This window comes from Impatiens glandulifera, chromosome 1 (assembly GCF_907164915.1).
Source record: "Impatiens glandulifera chromosome 1, dImpGla2.1, whole genome shotgun sequence".
In the NCBI taxonomy this organism is placed as follows: Eukaryota; Viridiplantae; Streptophyta; class Magnoliopsida; order Ericales; family Balsaminaceae; genus Impatiens; species Impatiens glandulifera.
In genome coordinates, this window is record NC_061862.1 from 86,358,165 (window position 1) to 86,375,767 (window position 17,603).

At 36.4% G+C, this 17,603-nt stretch overlaps 2 protein-coding genes across 2 annotated transcripts; one reads left to right on the forward strand and one right to left on the reverse strand.

Annotated features, from left to right (window-relative positions):
* Positions 1-8,595: 8,595 nt before the first annotated feature.
* LOC124935139 (uncharacterized mitochondrial protein AtMg00810-like) lies at positions 8,596-9,045 on the forward strand. The gene is made up of 2 exons (XM_047475599.1): positions 8,596-8,794; positions 8,852-9,045. Exons 1-2 carry the CDS (start codon positions 8,596-8,598, stop codon positions 9,043-9,045), a joined length of 393 nt encoding a protein of 130 aa, XP_047331555.1.
* A 7,157-nt stretch (positions 9,046-16,202) lies between these two features.
* Positions 16,203-16,985, reverse strand: LOC124935146. The gene has a single exon (XM_047475603.1). The coding sequence runs from the start codon at positions 16,983-16,985 to the stop codon at positions 16,203-16,205; it is 783 nt and encodes a 260-aa protein (XP_047331559.1).
* Between the last annotated feature and the right edge of the window lie 618 nt (positions 16,986-17,603).

Genomic DNA, 17,603 nt, shown 5'->3' on the forward strand with positions numbered 1-17,603 from the left:
CTTGAGAGAGTATCTGAATTATCCTGTATTTTAGGTAATAGAGATAATACAATATCCTACAGTGTATATATATGTGAATATACTCTCACCAAATACACACGGTGATTTTTCAATCTTCTCTCAAGTTTACATATTTTGTCATGGTATCAGAGCGAGTTCGTTTCTAAACCCTAAATTCTACCTCGCTTGTCTTTACATCCTGTTCTCCTCTTCCTCTGTCTTGGTGGCATTGGTCACTTTCGTCATCATCATGTCATTCTCATTCTCTGCTAATGATCCTCTCCCTGTTACCACAATGATAAATATGATGCCACTTAAACTCGAAGTCTCCACATACTTGATGTGGCATCGCCAAACAACACAAATGGCCGAGTGTTTTTACATTTTGGGCCATCTCGACGGTACGACTCCGGCGCCGTCTCCCATGATCACGGTAGATAACGGCGCTTCCACTGCAAACCCGTCTTACAAGACGTGGCGTCTGAAAGATACACGCCTCCTCAGTGTCATATATACCTCTCTCTCTGCCGACGCAGCCTCGGAGGTCATCGATTGTACATCCGCCAAACAAGTGTGGGAGGCGCTTGAGAGTGTCTATGCCTCTACGTCCCGTTCTCATCAACTACGGGAGGAGTTGTTATCACTTCGCCGAGGAGATCTGTCCGTTGAAGACTATGGAAAGAAGTTTAAACATCTCTGTGATCAACTACAGGCCATCAGCCGTCCCATTGATGCCAACGATAAAAGGCACTAGTTTCTCCGCGGGTTGGGGGTGCAATTTGTAGGTTTTGCCGACACTAGGATGGCCATCTCTCCAGTTCCGTCTCTACGTGATTTTCTCCACCAGGCTGTACAATTTGATATGATGCTTAAATCCATGGAGGGTTCGTCTCCCTCTCCTGCTTTCTCAGTTGTTCGCTAGAATTTTCAGACGATTTCCCCTAAGTCGTCGTCTCAACCATCGTCTCGCACCACCCAGCAACAATACTCTTCTCGCTAAGGAGGAAACTTTAATAATGGTAAAAATGGTTCAGGTTCTAGTGCTTCATTTAATTCTGGTAGTCGTAACAATTCTGGTGGAGGTGGGTTTCGTCGCACGCCTAAATACCAATTATGCCATGGGGAACACTACGCTGATAAGTGCTCCAAATACTTGAATGCTCTCAACTCCAACTCAGCTGCCCACCTTGCTCAGGCGTTCATGTCCTCTTGCAATGTCTCGGATCAAAACACTGATTGGTATCTTGATTCGGGTGCCTCGACTCATATGACAAACCAACTTTCACCTCTTGGCACTCATGAGCCCTATTCTGATAATGATTCAGTTATAGTTGGTAATGGCCATGTTTTAAATATCTCCCATATTGGTAATACTAAAATTTCTGGGGATATTCAATTACTAGATGTACTTGTCGTCCCGCATATCACAAAGAACCTTCTATCTATAAGTAAATTAACTAAGGATTACCCTGTGAATGTTCTTTTCTCTGACAAGTTTTTCATGATTCAGAACTAGATCACAAAGAAAATCCTAGCTCAGGGAAGGCGTAATCAGGGACTTTATCTACTTGATCGGGGTATTTCAGCTTTGGTTGCAGCTATTAAGGTCAAGAGGTTGAAAGCGAGCTTTGATTTGTGGGATTTACGCTTGGGGCATGTCCCAGTTTCTGTTATTTCATTGTTAAATAAGCAGGGTTGTTTATCTGTTACTTCAGTTTTACCAAACCCTAGCCTTTGCTCTTCTTGCCAGTTGGCCAAAAGCAAGCGTTTACCATTTTAACTAAATGACAAACGTGCTATTGCTGATCTTGAATTAATTCATTGTGATTTGTGGGGACCTGTACCTATTTCCACTTATGATGGGTTCAAATATTATGTGGTTTTGTGGATGATTTCTCTCGTTTTTCGTGGATATATCCTTTGCGTACTTAGTCCGAATTTTATAATGTGCTTGTTCGGTTTCATGATTTCGTCTGTAATCAATTTTATCAAACCATTAAAACATTTCAGACAAATGGGGGTACTGCGTTTATAAATGGAAGGGTTCGCGATTTTATGCATCTGCATGGTATACATCACCAGATTTATTGTGCTTATACACCACAACAAAATGGCAGGGCCGAACATAAACATCGTCATATCTCTAAATCTGGTCTATCTATGTTATTTCATGCTCAGGTGCCGGCTTCTCTTTGGTTTGATGCATTTTCCACTACCGCCTATGTCATCAATAGGCTACCCTCTGTGATATTTGATAACATTTCTCCCTTTCAGGTGTTATTTGGTTATCCGCCTAGTTATGATACTTTTAAGCCCTTTGGTTGTCGTGTCTATCCGTATCTGCGTGACTATACTGCTCATAAATTGGAACCTTGCAGTCGGCCTTGCATCTTTCTGGGTTATAGTAGCACGCATAAGGGCTTTCGTTGTTTTGATATGGACTCTTCTAGAGTCTTTATCACTCGCCATGCTCAATTCGATGAACTCCACTTTCCTTTCTCACGAGTACCATCTGTTACGAAAGTCATTGACCTAGATATCTCGATGTTTCTCGATATCTCATCTGACTCCTCTCTGGCTCATGTCTCGGATCCTGTTCACCCTATACATCGTGTTTCGGTTGATGACGTTGCTCGCTCACTGTCCTTGGTTCTCGATGAACCTCCTTTGGAGCCACCTATTATTGATCTTGTTGTGCTTCCTATTCCTGACAATTAGCCTCCAGCTCTAGAACCACCCCAAGACATTGAGTCTCCAACTCAGACTCCTCAACCTACTCATCATATGATCACTCGAGCTCGTGCTGGTATTTTCAAGCCACATTATCCAGTTGATTTAACATCTTCTGCCTTTTTCTCAACTCTTGTGGTCACCTTTGAGCCCCCTGGCTTCAAGTATATTGTTAATCTTCCTCATTGTATTACTGTCATGCAAGAAGAAATTGATTCTCTTCGCTCAAACCCAACTTGGGATTTAGTGCCTCGACCTTCTGGAACTAATGTTGTTGGCTCCAAGTGGGTCATTCGTACAAAGTTTCTTACAGATGGGTCAATCGAACGTCACAAAGCTCGTTTAATGGCTCAAGGATTTACTCAGGTTCCTGGTTTGGATTATCATACATTCAACCCTATTGTGAAGGCGGCCACAGTCAGGATTGTCCTGGCCTTATTTGTTCATCATGGATGGCCTCTTCACCAGCTTGATGTTAAGATTGCCTTCCTGAATGGGGTTCTTCACAAGCCTTTCTTCATGGCCCAGCCCCCTGGCTTTGTTGATCCTCGATACCCTGATCATGTCTATCGATTGAAGAAGACACTTTATGGTCTTCTCCAAGCTCCCCTTGCATGGTACTAGCGTTTCAACTCGTTTTTGTTCAGGCTAGGTTTTTTACAGAGCCGTTCTGATCCGTCTCTATTTCATCTGCATCAGGGTAAGACCATTATATATCTTATCGTGTATGTTGACGATATTATTGTCACAGATAATGATCTTGCTGCCCTTCGTCGGTTCATAACTGATACTGGAAATGAGTTTACCATCAAGAATCTGGGCTCCTTGAGCTATTTTCTTGGTCTTGAGGTCTCTCACACCGATACTGGGTTATTTGTTGGTCAGGCCAAGTATGCACTTGATATTCTTGAGCGAACAGACTTGGTTGAGGCGAAACCTGTTTCCACCCCATTGACGACAGGAGAATCTCTTGTCAGTACAGGTCCTTCTTTCAAGAACCCCATATTATACAGATCTCTGGTTGGTGCTCTACAGTACTTGACCATCACTAGACCATATCTATCTTATGTTGTCAGTTCTGTTAGTCAGTTTCTTCAGTCGCTAACTGAAGATCATTTTTTGGTTGTTAAGCATATCCTTCGCTATGCGAAGTGTACTCTTCATTTTGGTCTCTTGTTCACTAAGCATCCTGACTGTTCCATCTTGGGATACTCTGATGCGGATTGAGCTCGTTGTGTTGAGACTCGTCGCTCAACTTATGGGTATTCTATATTTCTTGGGCGCAATCTTGTTTCTTGGAGTGCAAAAAACAACCAACTGTTGCTCGTTCCAGCTATGAGTCCGAGTATCGGGCAATGGCCAATACAGCTGCTGAACTTGTTTGGGTTATTAATCTTCTTCGGGAATTGGGGGCTCTTCCTCCTACTCGGCCAGTTCTGTTGTGTGATAACGAGAGTGCTATTTTCTTGAGTCAGAATCCTATAGCACATAAGCGATCTAAACACATTGATCTCGATTATCACTTTGTTCGTGAATTGGTCTCATCTGGGCGCATTTTCACTGAGTTCGTTCCCTCTCATCTTCAGTTTGCAGATATTTTCCCGAAGAGTCTTCCTTGTCCGGCCTTTGAGTTTCTACGGTCCAAGCTTTGCGTGTGTCTTCACCCCACGCAGCGCTTGATGGGGGTAATAGAGACAATACTAATTGAGTTGAATTAGTTGATTTGATACTAATTGATTTGATCATGTATTTTAGGTAATAGAGATAATATCTTGATACTAATTGATTTGATCATGTATTTTAGGTAATAGAGATAATATCTTGTATTTTAGGTAATAGAGATAATACAATATTCTATGGGTGTATATATATGTGAATATACTCTCACCAAATACACACGGTGATTTTTCAATCTTCTCTCAAGTTTACATATTCTGTCATGAACAATCACCGAACATCAGCGAAAAAACGTTGAGTGAAGTAATCAAATATCATTTACAAAAATAGAGAAAAGACTTTTCAAATTCTAGAGAGATAATGTGATGGATGAATAAGAGATATAAAAAAGAGTTGGAGTGAAATGATATATGTAGCTATAAATTAAACTATCACAATAAATTTATTTATCAATCTAACGACTACTAGCTAGTAGTTCATCCAATGGTTGTCATTTATAAACTTTTGATATTTAATCTTGTCTCTTAGAATTCAAACACTAGCAATTTACAGTTAAATTTAGTGTGAATTTATATTCATTTAGATTAAATTTCATTTAATTTATTCACCCAAATTCTTGTTTTCATTTAATTAATAGAATTAGTTCAAAATTTTAATAATCCCCCACATTAATGAAAATTGAAAAATTAATCCGATGAAAAATTCAATAGTTGAATCCTACATAAGATATGTATGTGTAACCTTTGGATCTTCTCTTATGAAAGTACATATAACTTTACTAACTAATTAGTAGACTCAATGTCCTTGAACTATTCGGTCTTTTGCGTAAATTATTACATATTTTCACATAGAATTATTACTGATTCATGTCAATCTCTCATGGTTGTGTTTGTTTTGGCCATGAAATACGCGCATAATTCTGTGAGAGGGTCTAGAATTGAGTAATGTAATTTTTTTAAAACGATCTCACTTCTCCCTCATATAGGTGATATCTTTGCTTTCAAAGAATTATTAAAAGCGAAATGCTTATCCTCATTAAAATATATACGGTTAATTATGGGATTTATTCACAACAATAATATTCTAAATTAGTAAAATTAGGTTGTCACAATAAACTTAGTTTTTGGAATTTCTAGTTTGCATATGTTGGGTTTTAAAAAGTTTTTAATCTAACTCTCTATTTAATAGTTTAATTATCAACATTATTAACTAGTTATAAAAAATCTAACTCTCTATTATACACGAATGCATAATAGTTCAAAAGACATTTATTCTACTTTTTTATTAACATAGTCAAATGTGATTACTTTATTAGAGAGTTTAGTCTAATGATATTATGTCTAAGATGTGTATGTCTTGTTATTGACTCTAAGCTTATTCGATTTCAAATTATTATTAAAATAATTAGAAATTTTTGGTACATAATTAGATAATCTTGGAATATCTTCTAATAAAAAACATAATAATTCGTAGATGCTTATCATTTCAACATTCTTTCATAAAAATATTATTTACTTGGTCAATTAGTAGACATAATGTCTTTGAACTATTATGCATTCGTGTAAACGATTATATATTTTTCATAGAAATATTTTATTTTCGACACAATTCAAAATTATAGATTATATTGTTTAATACAATTTAGAAATGGTAAACTTTTATTGTTGTTTTTTCGTTTCTTATATGGATAATATCACCGTTATTGTTGGTTATACGTTCGAAGAGGATGAAGACTTAATACGAGAGCGTGGAATTCCATATACTAGTTAGAATAAATGCATTGACCGAGGAGTCTGCATGAGGCGAGCTCATTTTCTTTTCTTTTTTTTTTATCAAGGAGATAACATCACTGTTCTGTTTAATTTTTTTCTAAATTCATTCAACTTAACTAGATTATAAGGTTATAATTAACAACAATGCAAAAAAGTAAAAAAAAATATTCTTATAAAGGGAAAATCTATTTGAACAATATACAAACCAAAGTGAAAGTACTAAATTCTCCATTTGAATTTAAATTGTCTACTGAAGTAGAGGAAAACTGTATAAAGTAATAGAAAAATTAGTTGTGAAAAACTATACATAGAAAAAACAGAGTATCTTTTCCAATTACTAAAGGGGCACTATTGAAACAATGGAAAGGAAAAGAGCTAGAGAAGATTTCAACAAATAACCATGATCTATATTTCCTTAAATTTAAGAAGAGATCTAATCTGAAAAAAAAACACTAGGAAATTGGCATACATATATACGATCCAACGGTATGAAATTGGAAAAATGGTTTAAAGACTTGAACCTATAGAGTAAGCCAAAAGAAACTACACAGATATGTTTCAAGCTCTGGAATATACCTGCACATATATACAATTCTGAAGCCCTTAGTTATTTGGTAAGTATATTAAGTAGACCATTATACATGAACTCAATTACTGAAGGAGGATAACACATATTATTTGCTAGACTTAGCATTGAGGTGCATCCTAGAAGCACACTACCGAAAAGTATGACAATAGTAGACAAAAGAAAAATCTACTATCATGGAAATCACTTATTAGTGGAGGCTAAACAGATTATCTTTCTGCAATACTTTCAAACATGCACCAAAATATGATTTGGTAAGGAAAAAGATCAGAAAATTCAAAGTTCAGAAAGTAAAGATTAATGAGAATGAAAGAAATGTGCCTATAATCAAAGAGAAGAATGTGTTTAAAGAATGAGAAACAAAAAATAAAGAAAATTATGTACAATAAGAAATCAGTACGAAGAAGGAAGTGAAATCTCAACCTAATCATGCTGAAGAGAAAGTTGAGAAATCACAATCAAATCAAGTTGAAGTGGTTGCTGATGAAACAGAGAATAAGATACTCAGACTAATCAAAAGAAATAAGAGGATTCCAAGGTTGATACAGAGGAATCCAAAGTTGTCGTCCAAAACCGAAGCTGAAAGAAATGAAGACAATGATAACCGAGGTCGTGGCAAAGGGCAAGGTCAAGGGCAAGGTCGTGCAGAAAGCTCACCTCGACAAGAAGACACCAAGCCTCGCAAAGACAAGAGTATAGTGAAGTGTTACGCTTGTCAAAAGTACGGGCACTACGCGTCTAAGTGCCCTAAATAAATGTTTGACAATGAGGCAAACGTCACTAGCTTCTATGACGAGGAGACATCATTAATGTTTGTTGAGGTAGTGACGAATGCTTTGCCCAAATACAATGATGCAAACCTCACTAGCTTGTATGATGAGGAGCCAGTATTAATGTTTTCTGAGTGAGACGAGAAGACAAACCTTGAAGAATAATGTAAGAACCGTCCAAGGAGGAACTAGAGGTGGTGTTGTTCAATGAAGAGAAAGTCATGGAGAAACTCCTCGCAAGTGGCGATGAATGTAATCACATTAATGTGTGGTACATTTACAATGGAGAAAACAACCATATGATGGGCCATCGAGAGAAGCTCAATGAGCTCGATGAGAAAATTACCGGAAATGTGAAGTTCGAAGACGAAAGCAAGGTGCACAAGTTTCCTAATCTAGCTTGTGGGAAAATCTATATGAGTAGATATGCCGTATTCGAGAAGGAGAAGAAGTTGGAGTGGTGCAACAATAACACCAAGCTCGTACAAAATTCTGTGGAGTTCAGAATCCTACGAGATGTCTATACGGAGACACCACTGGTAGAGATGAATCTTGATGAATTGTTGTTGCTCACCACCGATGAGACAACAACATATCACGAGGCGGTAGTTGAAAAGTCGTGGAATGAGTCCATGAACAAAAAACTCGAGTCTATTAGGAATAACAAGACATGAGATCTCATCGACTTACCACCCGGTCACAAGCCTATCGGGTTAAAGAGACAGCGAAGGAAACATCCTCAAGCACAAAGCGAGATTATTAGCGAAAGACTATGTACAGAAGCAAAGCGTTGACTTTGAGGAGACATTGGCATCGCTAGCGGAACTTGACACAGTCAGACTAAATCTTGCCATCGCAGCTCACCTTGGATGGGAGATTCACCACTTGGATGTAAAATTAACATTTTTTTAATGGTGATATCGAAGAAAAAGTTTATGTCACTCAACCTAAATGATTCATCATCAAGAAAAAATAGCACAAGGTGTACAAGTTATATAAGGCTCTCTATGGACTACGATAAACACCAAGTGCGTGGAACACTTGCCTCAACAAGAGAATGATGAGTCTCGGTTTCGTGAAGTGTTCTCAAGAGCAGGTTGTGTACACGAGAAACCATGGTGAAGAAGTACTCATTGTTGGTGTATACGTCGACGACTTGATCGTGACAAGATCAAGCATCAAGAATGTTGATGAGTTCAAAAAAAAGATGATGAAAGAGCTTAAGATGAGTGATCTCGGGCTACTCTCGTACTATTTTGGTATAGAGGTGGACTAGAAGAAAGATAACATCGAGGTGAAGTAGAAAGTTTATGCAGAGAAGGTGTTGAAACAATTTGCAATGGAGGATTGCAACTCGAGCAAGTATCATATGGAAGCAAAGTTGCAGCTCAGAAAGAATGTGAAAGGAAGCTTAGTGGATCCGAAGGAGTATAGGCGTATAATCGTGTGTCTCAGGTACTTGACGCACACGCGACCTGATATCTCTAATGCGGTTGGAATAGTCAGTTGATTCATGGAGAAGTCTACCACTCTACATCAACATGCAGTAAAACACATACTTCATTACGTAAAGGGAACGACGAGTTATGACATTTAGTTAAGAAGAGGACGAGAAATTGAAGAACTCATTGGTTTTACTGACAGCGACTTAGCTGGTGACACAGACGATAGAAAAAGCACCGGAGGGACGATGTTTTATCTAAACGGGAATTTGATCACTTTGTTGGGAAAAACCCTGATAGAACCACAAAAGAAGAAAACAAACTGAAAGAACACTAACAGAATTTAATAACGGAGTTCGGCCAAAATGTTGCCTACGTCTCCGAGCACTAAGGCTATCAATTAATAAGGAAGAAGAGATACAAATTTAGGTGCAATAAACCAAAGAGGGGAGAGTTTCTTTTATACACTAAGAAACTTCCCCAACTCCCATCATCTTCCGATGTGGGATTTATGCTAATTGTGAATATAGTTTCTTTTATATACTAAGAAACTTTTTTCACTCCCATCATCTTCCGATGTGGGATTCTAATTGTGCCAAAAACAACAAATCTCCACCTTGGCACACAATATCCAAATACTAATCTTCAATATTAAAAAATAAACCTGTAGTGCTTCCAATTGGCGCTCTTCAGCGCCGACTCAAACGCGAAATGTGTTTACCAAATCCAAACAATTAGATTTGGTTTTCCCCATGTCTTTCATCTCGAACTCTCTACCCAATTGAGTCTTCAATTTATCAACTTCATATTGGCTCTTTGATGCTATCAACATATCATCAACGTACAAGAGTAGATAGATGTAAGACTCATCTTGCAATTTGCGCAAATACACACATGAACTGAATCTGCTTCTTGTGTATTTGTGCTCCATCATAAATTTCTCAAGTCGCTTGTACCATTGTCTCGACGATTGCTTCAACCTGTACAATGATCTGTTCAACTTCCAAACCCAATTTTCTTTATCAGCAACTTTGAATCCATCTGGTTGATAAATGTAGATTTCCTCATTCAAATGATTGTGTATGTCTGCGGTCTTCACACCTGGTTGAGCTAGCTCCAAATTCATCTGCGCTACCAAGGCCAACAAAATTCCAATGGAAGAGTGTTTAACAATAGGAGAAAGTACCTCATTATAATCACCTCCTTCCTTCTGAGCATAGTTTTTAGCTACCAATTTTGCCTTGTAACGAACATCAAATTTTTCGGAAAATCTTCTTTTCTTAGCAAAGATCCATTTACCACCAATAGCCTTCTTCCCTTTTCGTGGATGCGTCAACTTGCATGTCTCATTCTTCTGAATAGATTGCATCTCATTTTCCATAACACCTCTCCTTTTTCTATTTTCAGTATTTCGATTGACATCTGAAAAAGTGGATGGAACATCATCTACGACTAGAAGTGCATAGGCCGCCATGTCAACTAACCGACCTGGTTTTTGAATAAACCGTCTTGGCCTATTAACAGCAATTGATTCACTTTGTTCTGAAGGTTCATGGGTCAGAACCTCTTCCACATTTAACTTTTCGTCTGTCGTCGGAGAGTCACTTCTAGTTGGGGTTATCTTTATTTGCTCAAACTCCACCTGTTGCGGAGTACAATCAATCTTATCTGGTGTTACCTTATTCAACATTGAATAATCATCAAAAGTAACATCTCTACTGATAATGGTTTTCTTTGCATCCAAACACCAGAGGCGATATTCTTTAACTCCTGTATTAAATCCCATAAAAAAAGCCTTTTTTCCTCGTGGATCCAACTTTGATTCAACTACATGATAATATGCAGTAGAACCAAAAATATGCAAAAAATCATAATCAGTTGCAGGTTTTCCAGACCATACCTCTAATGGAGTCTTGCCACCAAGTGCAGATGATGGTAGGCGATTTACCAAATGTTGAGCGTATGACACAACTTCTGCCCAAAATTTCCTGTCTAACCCAGCATTAGACAACATACATCGAACTTTCTCCACTAATGTCCTGTTCATACGTTCCGATACTCCATTCTGTTGTGGTGTTTTTCTAACTGTGAAGTGTCGAGCTATGCCACACTCTTGGCATAACTTCTGGAATGGATCATTCTTGTATTCTCCACCGTTATCAGTCCGGAGAATTTTGATCTTTCTTCCTGTCTCGTCTTCAACTTGAGTTTTCCATTTAAGAAAAATCTCAAACACTTCACCTTTGTTCTTCATCGTAAACACCCATACTCTTCTGGAAAAATCGTCAACAAAAGTAACAAAGTAATGTCTACCTCCAAGAGAAGGAGTCTTGGCAGGTCCCCAGACATCTGAGTGCACATAATCCAAAATACCCTTGGTGTTATGAATAGCAGTGCCAAATTTTACTCGTTTTTGTTTTCCCAGAATACACTGTTCACAAAAATCTAACTTACAAACTTTTGTACCTTTCAATAATCCTTGCTTGATAAGAGTTTGCATAGATTTCTCACCAGCGTGCCCCAATCGCATATGCCATAGTTTTGTTGCCTCTAACTCCTTATTGCTCCTGGAAGTTGATACACGTGGTGTCCCATTAACTGTACTACCTTGATAGTAATACAAATTATTACTCTTCCTGATAGCTTTCAACATCACTAGCGCTCCAGATATTACTCTAAGAACTCCATTTTCCAATTTCACATGTAGGCCTTTCGACTCCAAGGCCCCCAAAGAAATGAGATTCTTTTTCATATCCGGTATGTACCGAACATCTCTAATAATTCTGGTGGATCCGTCATCATTCCTCAGCTTGATTGAACATATCTCCTTTATTTTACATGTATTAGCATCTCCCATGTAAACAACTCCACCATCTAGCTCCTTAAAGTCAAAGAACCACTTTCGAACTAGTGTCATATGATAAGTGCAGGCTGAGTCCAATATCCACGCATCAGGATGTGATGTTGTGTGTGACATCGATAAAGAGTATTCTGAATCTGCATTACCTTTGTTTTCTGCAACATTCGCATCTTTAGGATCTTTCTCTTTCTTCTTTAACTTTGGGCAGTTAATCTTCCAATGTCCTTTCTCACGACAGAAAGCACATTCATTTTTGGCAACTCTACTTTCAGATCTTCTTCCTTTCCCTTTTGATTTGCTTTGCTGACGGCCCCTGACCATCAATGCATCATTTGCTATACCTACTTTGCTTTTCCTTTTATCATGCTTTCTCAATTCATTACTATATAAAGCAGAACTTACAGCATCAAGAGAAACATTTCCCTTCCCATGAAGTAACGTTGTTTCTAAGTGTTCAAATTCATTAGGAATGGACGATAGCAACATTAACGCAAGATCTTCATCCTCAAACCTAACGTCAAGGTTTAACAGATCTGCTACTAATTCATTAAACTTAGTTATATGCTCATTCATAGTAGTACCTGATTGGTAATCAAACCGGAACAGTCGCTTCTTCATAAGGAGCTTATTCTGACCACTCTTCTTCAGAAATTTATCCTCCAATGCTTGCCACAGTTTCTGTGCATAAGTTTCATTCTTCACATCATACTTCTGCTCTCTGGACAGGCACGATCGAATTGTTCCGCACGCCAACGGATTCATGATACTCCACTCTTTTTCTTCTATACCATCTGGCTTTCCGACCTCAATAGAAACATCTAGACCCTGCTGAAAAAGACAATCTAGAACCTCACCTTGCCACATGCCGAAATGCCCAGTTCCATCAAAGATCTCCACCGCAAACTTCAAACTCGACATCGGTGTCCTCATCCTGGATGACGAAGGAGTTGACGCCCCTTTTGAAGACTCCACCATGCCAAGGACGAACCTTCGGCTCTGATACCACTTATTGGGAAAAAACCCTTGACGGAAACACAAAAGAAGAAAACAAACTGAAAGAACACTAACAGAATTTGATAACGGAGTTCGGCCAAAATGTTGCCTACGTCTCCGAGCACTAAGGCTATCAATTAATAAGAAAGAAGAGATACAAATTTGGGTGTAATAAACCAAAGAGGGGAGAGTTTCTTTTATACACTAAGAAACTTCCCCAACTCCCATCATCTTCCGATATGGGATTTATGCTAATTGTGAATATAGTTTCTTTTATATACTAAGAAACTTCTTTCACTCCCATCATCTTCCGATGTGGGATTCTAATTGTGCCAAAAACAACACACTTGGCAATCTCAAAATCAACGAACTGTTTCTTTATCTTCATGTGAGGTGGAGTTTATGGCAGCTATTGTAACATCGTGTCAAGGAATTTGGCTAAAAAACTTGTTGAGTGAGGTGCTCGGATGCGAGCCGAGGCCGGTAACCCTTTATGTCGACAACAAGTCTACAATAACATTAATGAAGAACCCGGTGGTTTATGGACGCAACAAACACATCGACACTCGGTTCCACTTCATCTGTGAATGCGTCGAGAACCATCCGATCATTGTAGAGTTTGTAAGAACTAGATAGCAGCGTGCATACATTCTCACTAAGGCACTAACAAGAGTTAAATTTGCAGAGATACGAGAGCTGCTCGGCGTGAAGAATCTCGAACCAAATCAAGCTTACGGTGGAGATTGTGAGTTTAAGCATTAATTGTTTGAAAAATGAAATTTGTAGGCCTTTATTGTCTTTTATACAATTAGAGTTTATTTAATTATTAATGGGCATTGGCCTGTATGTATAAGTAATTTAGGGTTTCTAGGATAATTACTCATTTATAATGGTTATTTGTAAAAGTTAATATAGAACACTTGAGAATAGTAACATTTTTTCCTCTTCAACAAATCTTATTGTCCTTCCCAGTTTTCTAGCATTTTCTTTTTTCGTAATCGTTCTTCAAAGATCCAATAGTCAAAAGCCAACAACATTGACTTATGCATCTGGGCCATCTCGATATTGCTTAATGCATCTGCCCATCCGATATTGATGAATGCATCTATCCTTTTAGCATTGACAAATGCATCTAGGCCATTTGACATTGAGTAATGCATCCAGGACATCTCGACATTGAGTAATGCATCTGACCATCTAGGTCATGATCTGACATTAACTAATGTATTTGGGTCATCTCAACATTGACTAATGCATATGGCCATCCGGCATTGACGAATGCATCTAGGTCATCCAACATTGACAAATGTATCTGGGACATTCGAGATCGACGAATCTCTATGGGTCATCCGACATCGACGAATGCGCGCATATGGGTCATCTGACATCGACAAATGCATATGTTCCATGTTGAATAAACATTTGATTTTCTTTCGGGTAGGTCAAGAGAGTGTTATTCCTATGGAGAGAAGTCATTCATAGTGGAATAAAAAAAAAAATCACTCTTGAAAATTTATAATGTTTATTATTTCAAAATATTTAGAGATGAAATTACTGAAAAATAAGTATTTAAAACATACTCAGGTCTGTATGATAATAGATTAGTTTTGACGATAATCAATTATAGTTTATATAGACTAGAGACAAGAGTATTATATGATAAAATATCTAAATATAACTTAGAAAAAGGCTCTTTATCATCAACTATAAGCATGAAGTGAAGTTTTTCCATTTGTACATAGTTTTGGTAACATATATCGAATTGTCGACTATACTGTGTTAACTAGTTGGGTCTTGCATGTCTTTTAGAACAAAAATTAATGCTCTTTTTTAAATAATATGATAAATCTGGTCTCATTTTTTTTCCATTTGTATATAAATTTGATAACATGTCGAATTGAAAACTGTGGTGTTAATTGATTGTGTCTAGTATGTCTTTAGAAGAAAAATTGATGCTTTTATTTTAATAATTTAGTAAATATGGTGTTTCTAATGAATTTAATTTTCTTTTTATTGAAAATAGCTTTATTGAGCATTTTCATATGTTAACTAACCAACATGAATTATTATTTTTTTTTTTATAAATGAAATATGCTAGTATGACCTAAAAGTAGGGACAACCTATCCATCCGATCCGGTATTTCGAATCGAATATCCGCCTTCAGTTTTTAAAAAAATTGTGATCCGTATCCGATTCGATATTCGAACACTATCCGATTTGAAAACACTGGATTGGATCGAATCCCGAATACCCGTCGATCCGATTTTTTTTCAAATTTCTAATTTTTTGTTTGATATTTAATTAATTAATAATATTTTTGTTTGGGTAAACAGATAATTATTTTAATTGACGAACGTGTTGTTGGTTGAAAATTATTAAAATATTATTTCAAACAAATAATAAAAATAGATTAACTATTGTTTAGACCCTTAGAGTTTGTAATTTTTATAAATATGTTATTTTATTTTTAAATTTTAAAACTTACCGGATCGGTTTTGGGTATTCGAATTTTTTTCCCGATCCGAAAACCCGGTAAAAATATCGGATCGGATCGATATCCGAATCCGATCCATCGAATTCGGATTTTTCAGATCTGATCAACGCATTGAGTCTTTCAAATCAGATTTTTTGACCACTTCTACTCAAGTACCCAACCGTCATGACATTCACTTCTACTTAAATCATTCTAAATGGGAATCGAACCTGTCACATTTGGTTTTGTAGAAACCAATCTTGCCACTTTAGTTACCTTAGGAATGAACATGAATTATTATTATTATTATGTTTAGAATTTTTTTTTTCAATTTAAACATAAGTGTATAAGATAACTTATATAGCCAAAGTATATATAAAACATTTAGGAAAAGGAAATCAATTAAGTTTTTAAAAAGATGGAATGATACAATACAATATGAAAGCTCCTTGATACAAATTAAACAAAAATATCCAAAGATCCTAGAGTTGGGACGAGGATTTAGTTTGTAGAGTTATTTGATTTTGTTCACTCCAAAAGGACCACCTTATAGGAATAGATTCTTTTGACTTTATTTTCTTCTAACCCAAAAGGGACATTGCTGTAGTCTGTTTTACTTAATTATTTCCCGTAGAATGACATGGTTTTAACTGCATTGAACACAAATATTATCAACCAACTAACAATACAAACAAAAACCTAAGATGATGAAATCAATGGAGGATACAATAACTAGGGATGAAATTGCAGGTCCTTAAGAAGAAATACATCAATATGAGAACTGATCATCTTTTGTTCTTCTTGATTAATCCTTATAATTCTAGCTAGATAAAACCATGTAATTAAACTGATTCACATGAACAAAAAGAAGAAGATGATGATGATGATTATAATAAATTCAAGTGGATATCTGGAATCTGCAAAGAGGGCACAAGTTGTTGAGATTAAGCCACTTCTCAATGCAATCACCATGGAAAACGTGCCTGCAACATCCCATTCTTTTCAACTCAGACTCATTCATATAACTCAACTCATCTTGACAAATGACACACTTTTCTCCACCAACTAACTCCACCGCAGAACAGATTTCGGTCGTAGTCTTCGGCCGCCTCATCTGCTCTTCTGACGCCGTCGTCGTCGTCTCCGACAACCTCACCTCCTCTTCCTCCATAACATCTATCGAACCCTCATCATCATCATCATCATCATCATAATCATCATCATTATCTTCTTCGTCATCATGAGTATCCACATAATCTTCCACATAAATTGACACAAAAAACGGTAGAATCTTCTTGTCTAGATTATGGGTCTCAATCACCAATTCTCTTGCTACGTCTCGGATAGGATCCATCATACATTTGGTTGGCCGGACGCCCACATCGACTATCATGCGGGAGACGGTAGCCCAAAGGACTTCATCACCATCGCACAACAAATTCTCACGTGGAATCATGAACGAATTCTTGTTATCCCCTGTTTCAACTATTTCCCCTTTGTCGAAACTTTCCATGTTTTCCATATCTGAAACATATAGAGTGGCGAAACTGGCTACAATCTTGATATAAAAGTAAAGTTTTTCGTCGGCTGGAATCTCTACATTGTCATCCTCAATCACGCTACTTCTCAACGGCCATGCCTTGCATAAAGGATCATAAACAATATTTATTGATTGATTCATCAATTTACAAAAAGAGAAGGATTAACTTAATTTATTGTAATATAGAGAATGAGAGAGGTTTAATAATTTGTTATATAAAGAGAATGAGACACTATGGTTTTAAAAATATAAACATTTATTTTATTAGCAGTAAATATTTTCAAATTTCATATAATTAATTAATATTTTTTTTAAGAATTAGAAACTTCCTTATTAAGAAAATATCAATTTTATTTTTTATACTATTATAATCTTATGTTTTTAAATTAATTTTATAATATCAAATTTAAATAATAAGAATTAATTAATAAATAAAATATATCTAATTCCATTTTTTAATGAAATTATTTAAATAAATATAATATTTTTTTATTTTAATAATTAATATATTTAATCTTTTATTATATTAAATAAAAATATAATTTTTTTTGTCAAAATAAATTTATAAACTAAATTACTTTTCATAATTAAATATATTGAATTTCGTGTGCCAGTGAACTTAAAAATAAACTGGCAAAATAGAAAATATATAATCATTTTAATTTTTTAACTAATTGTTCCTTTTCAAAAAAAATTTGTCTTTGTATCTGAAACATAAATGTAAGTTTCTCATACTAGTTGATAGCCTCTCTTTTTTTT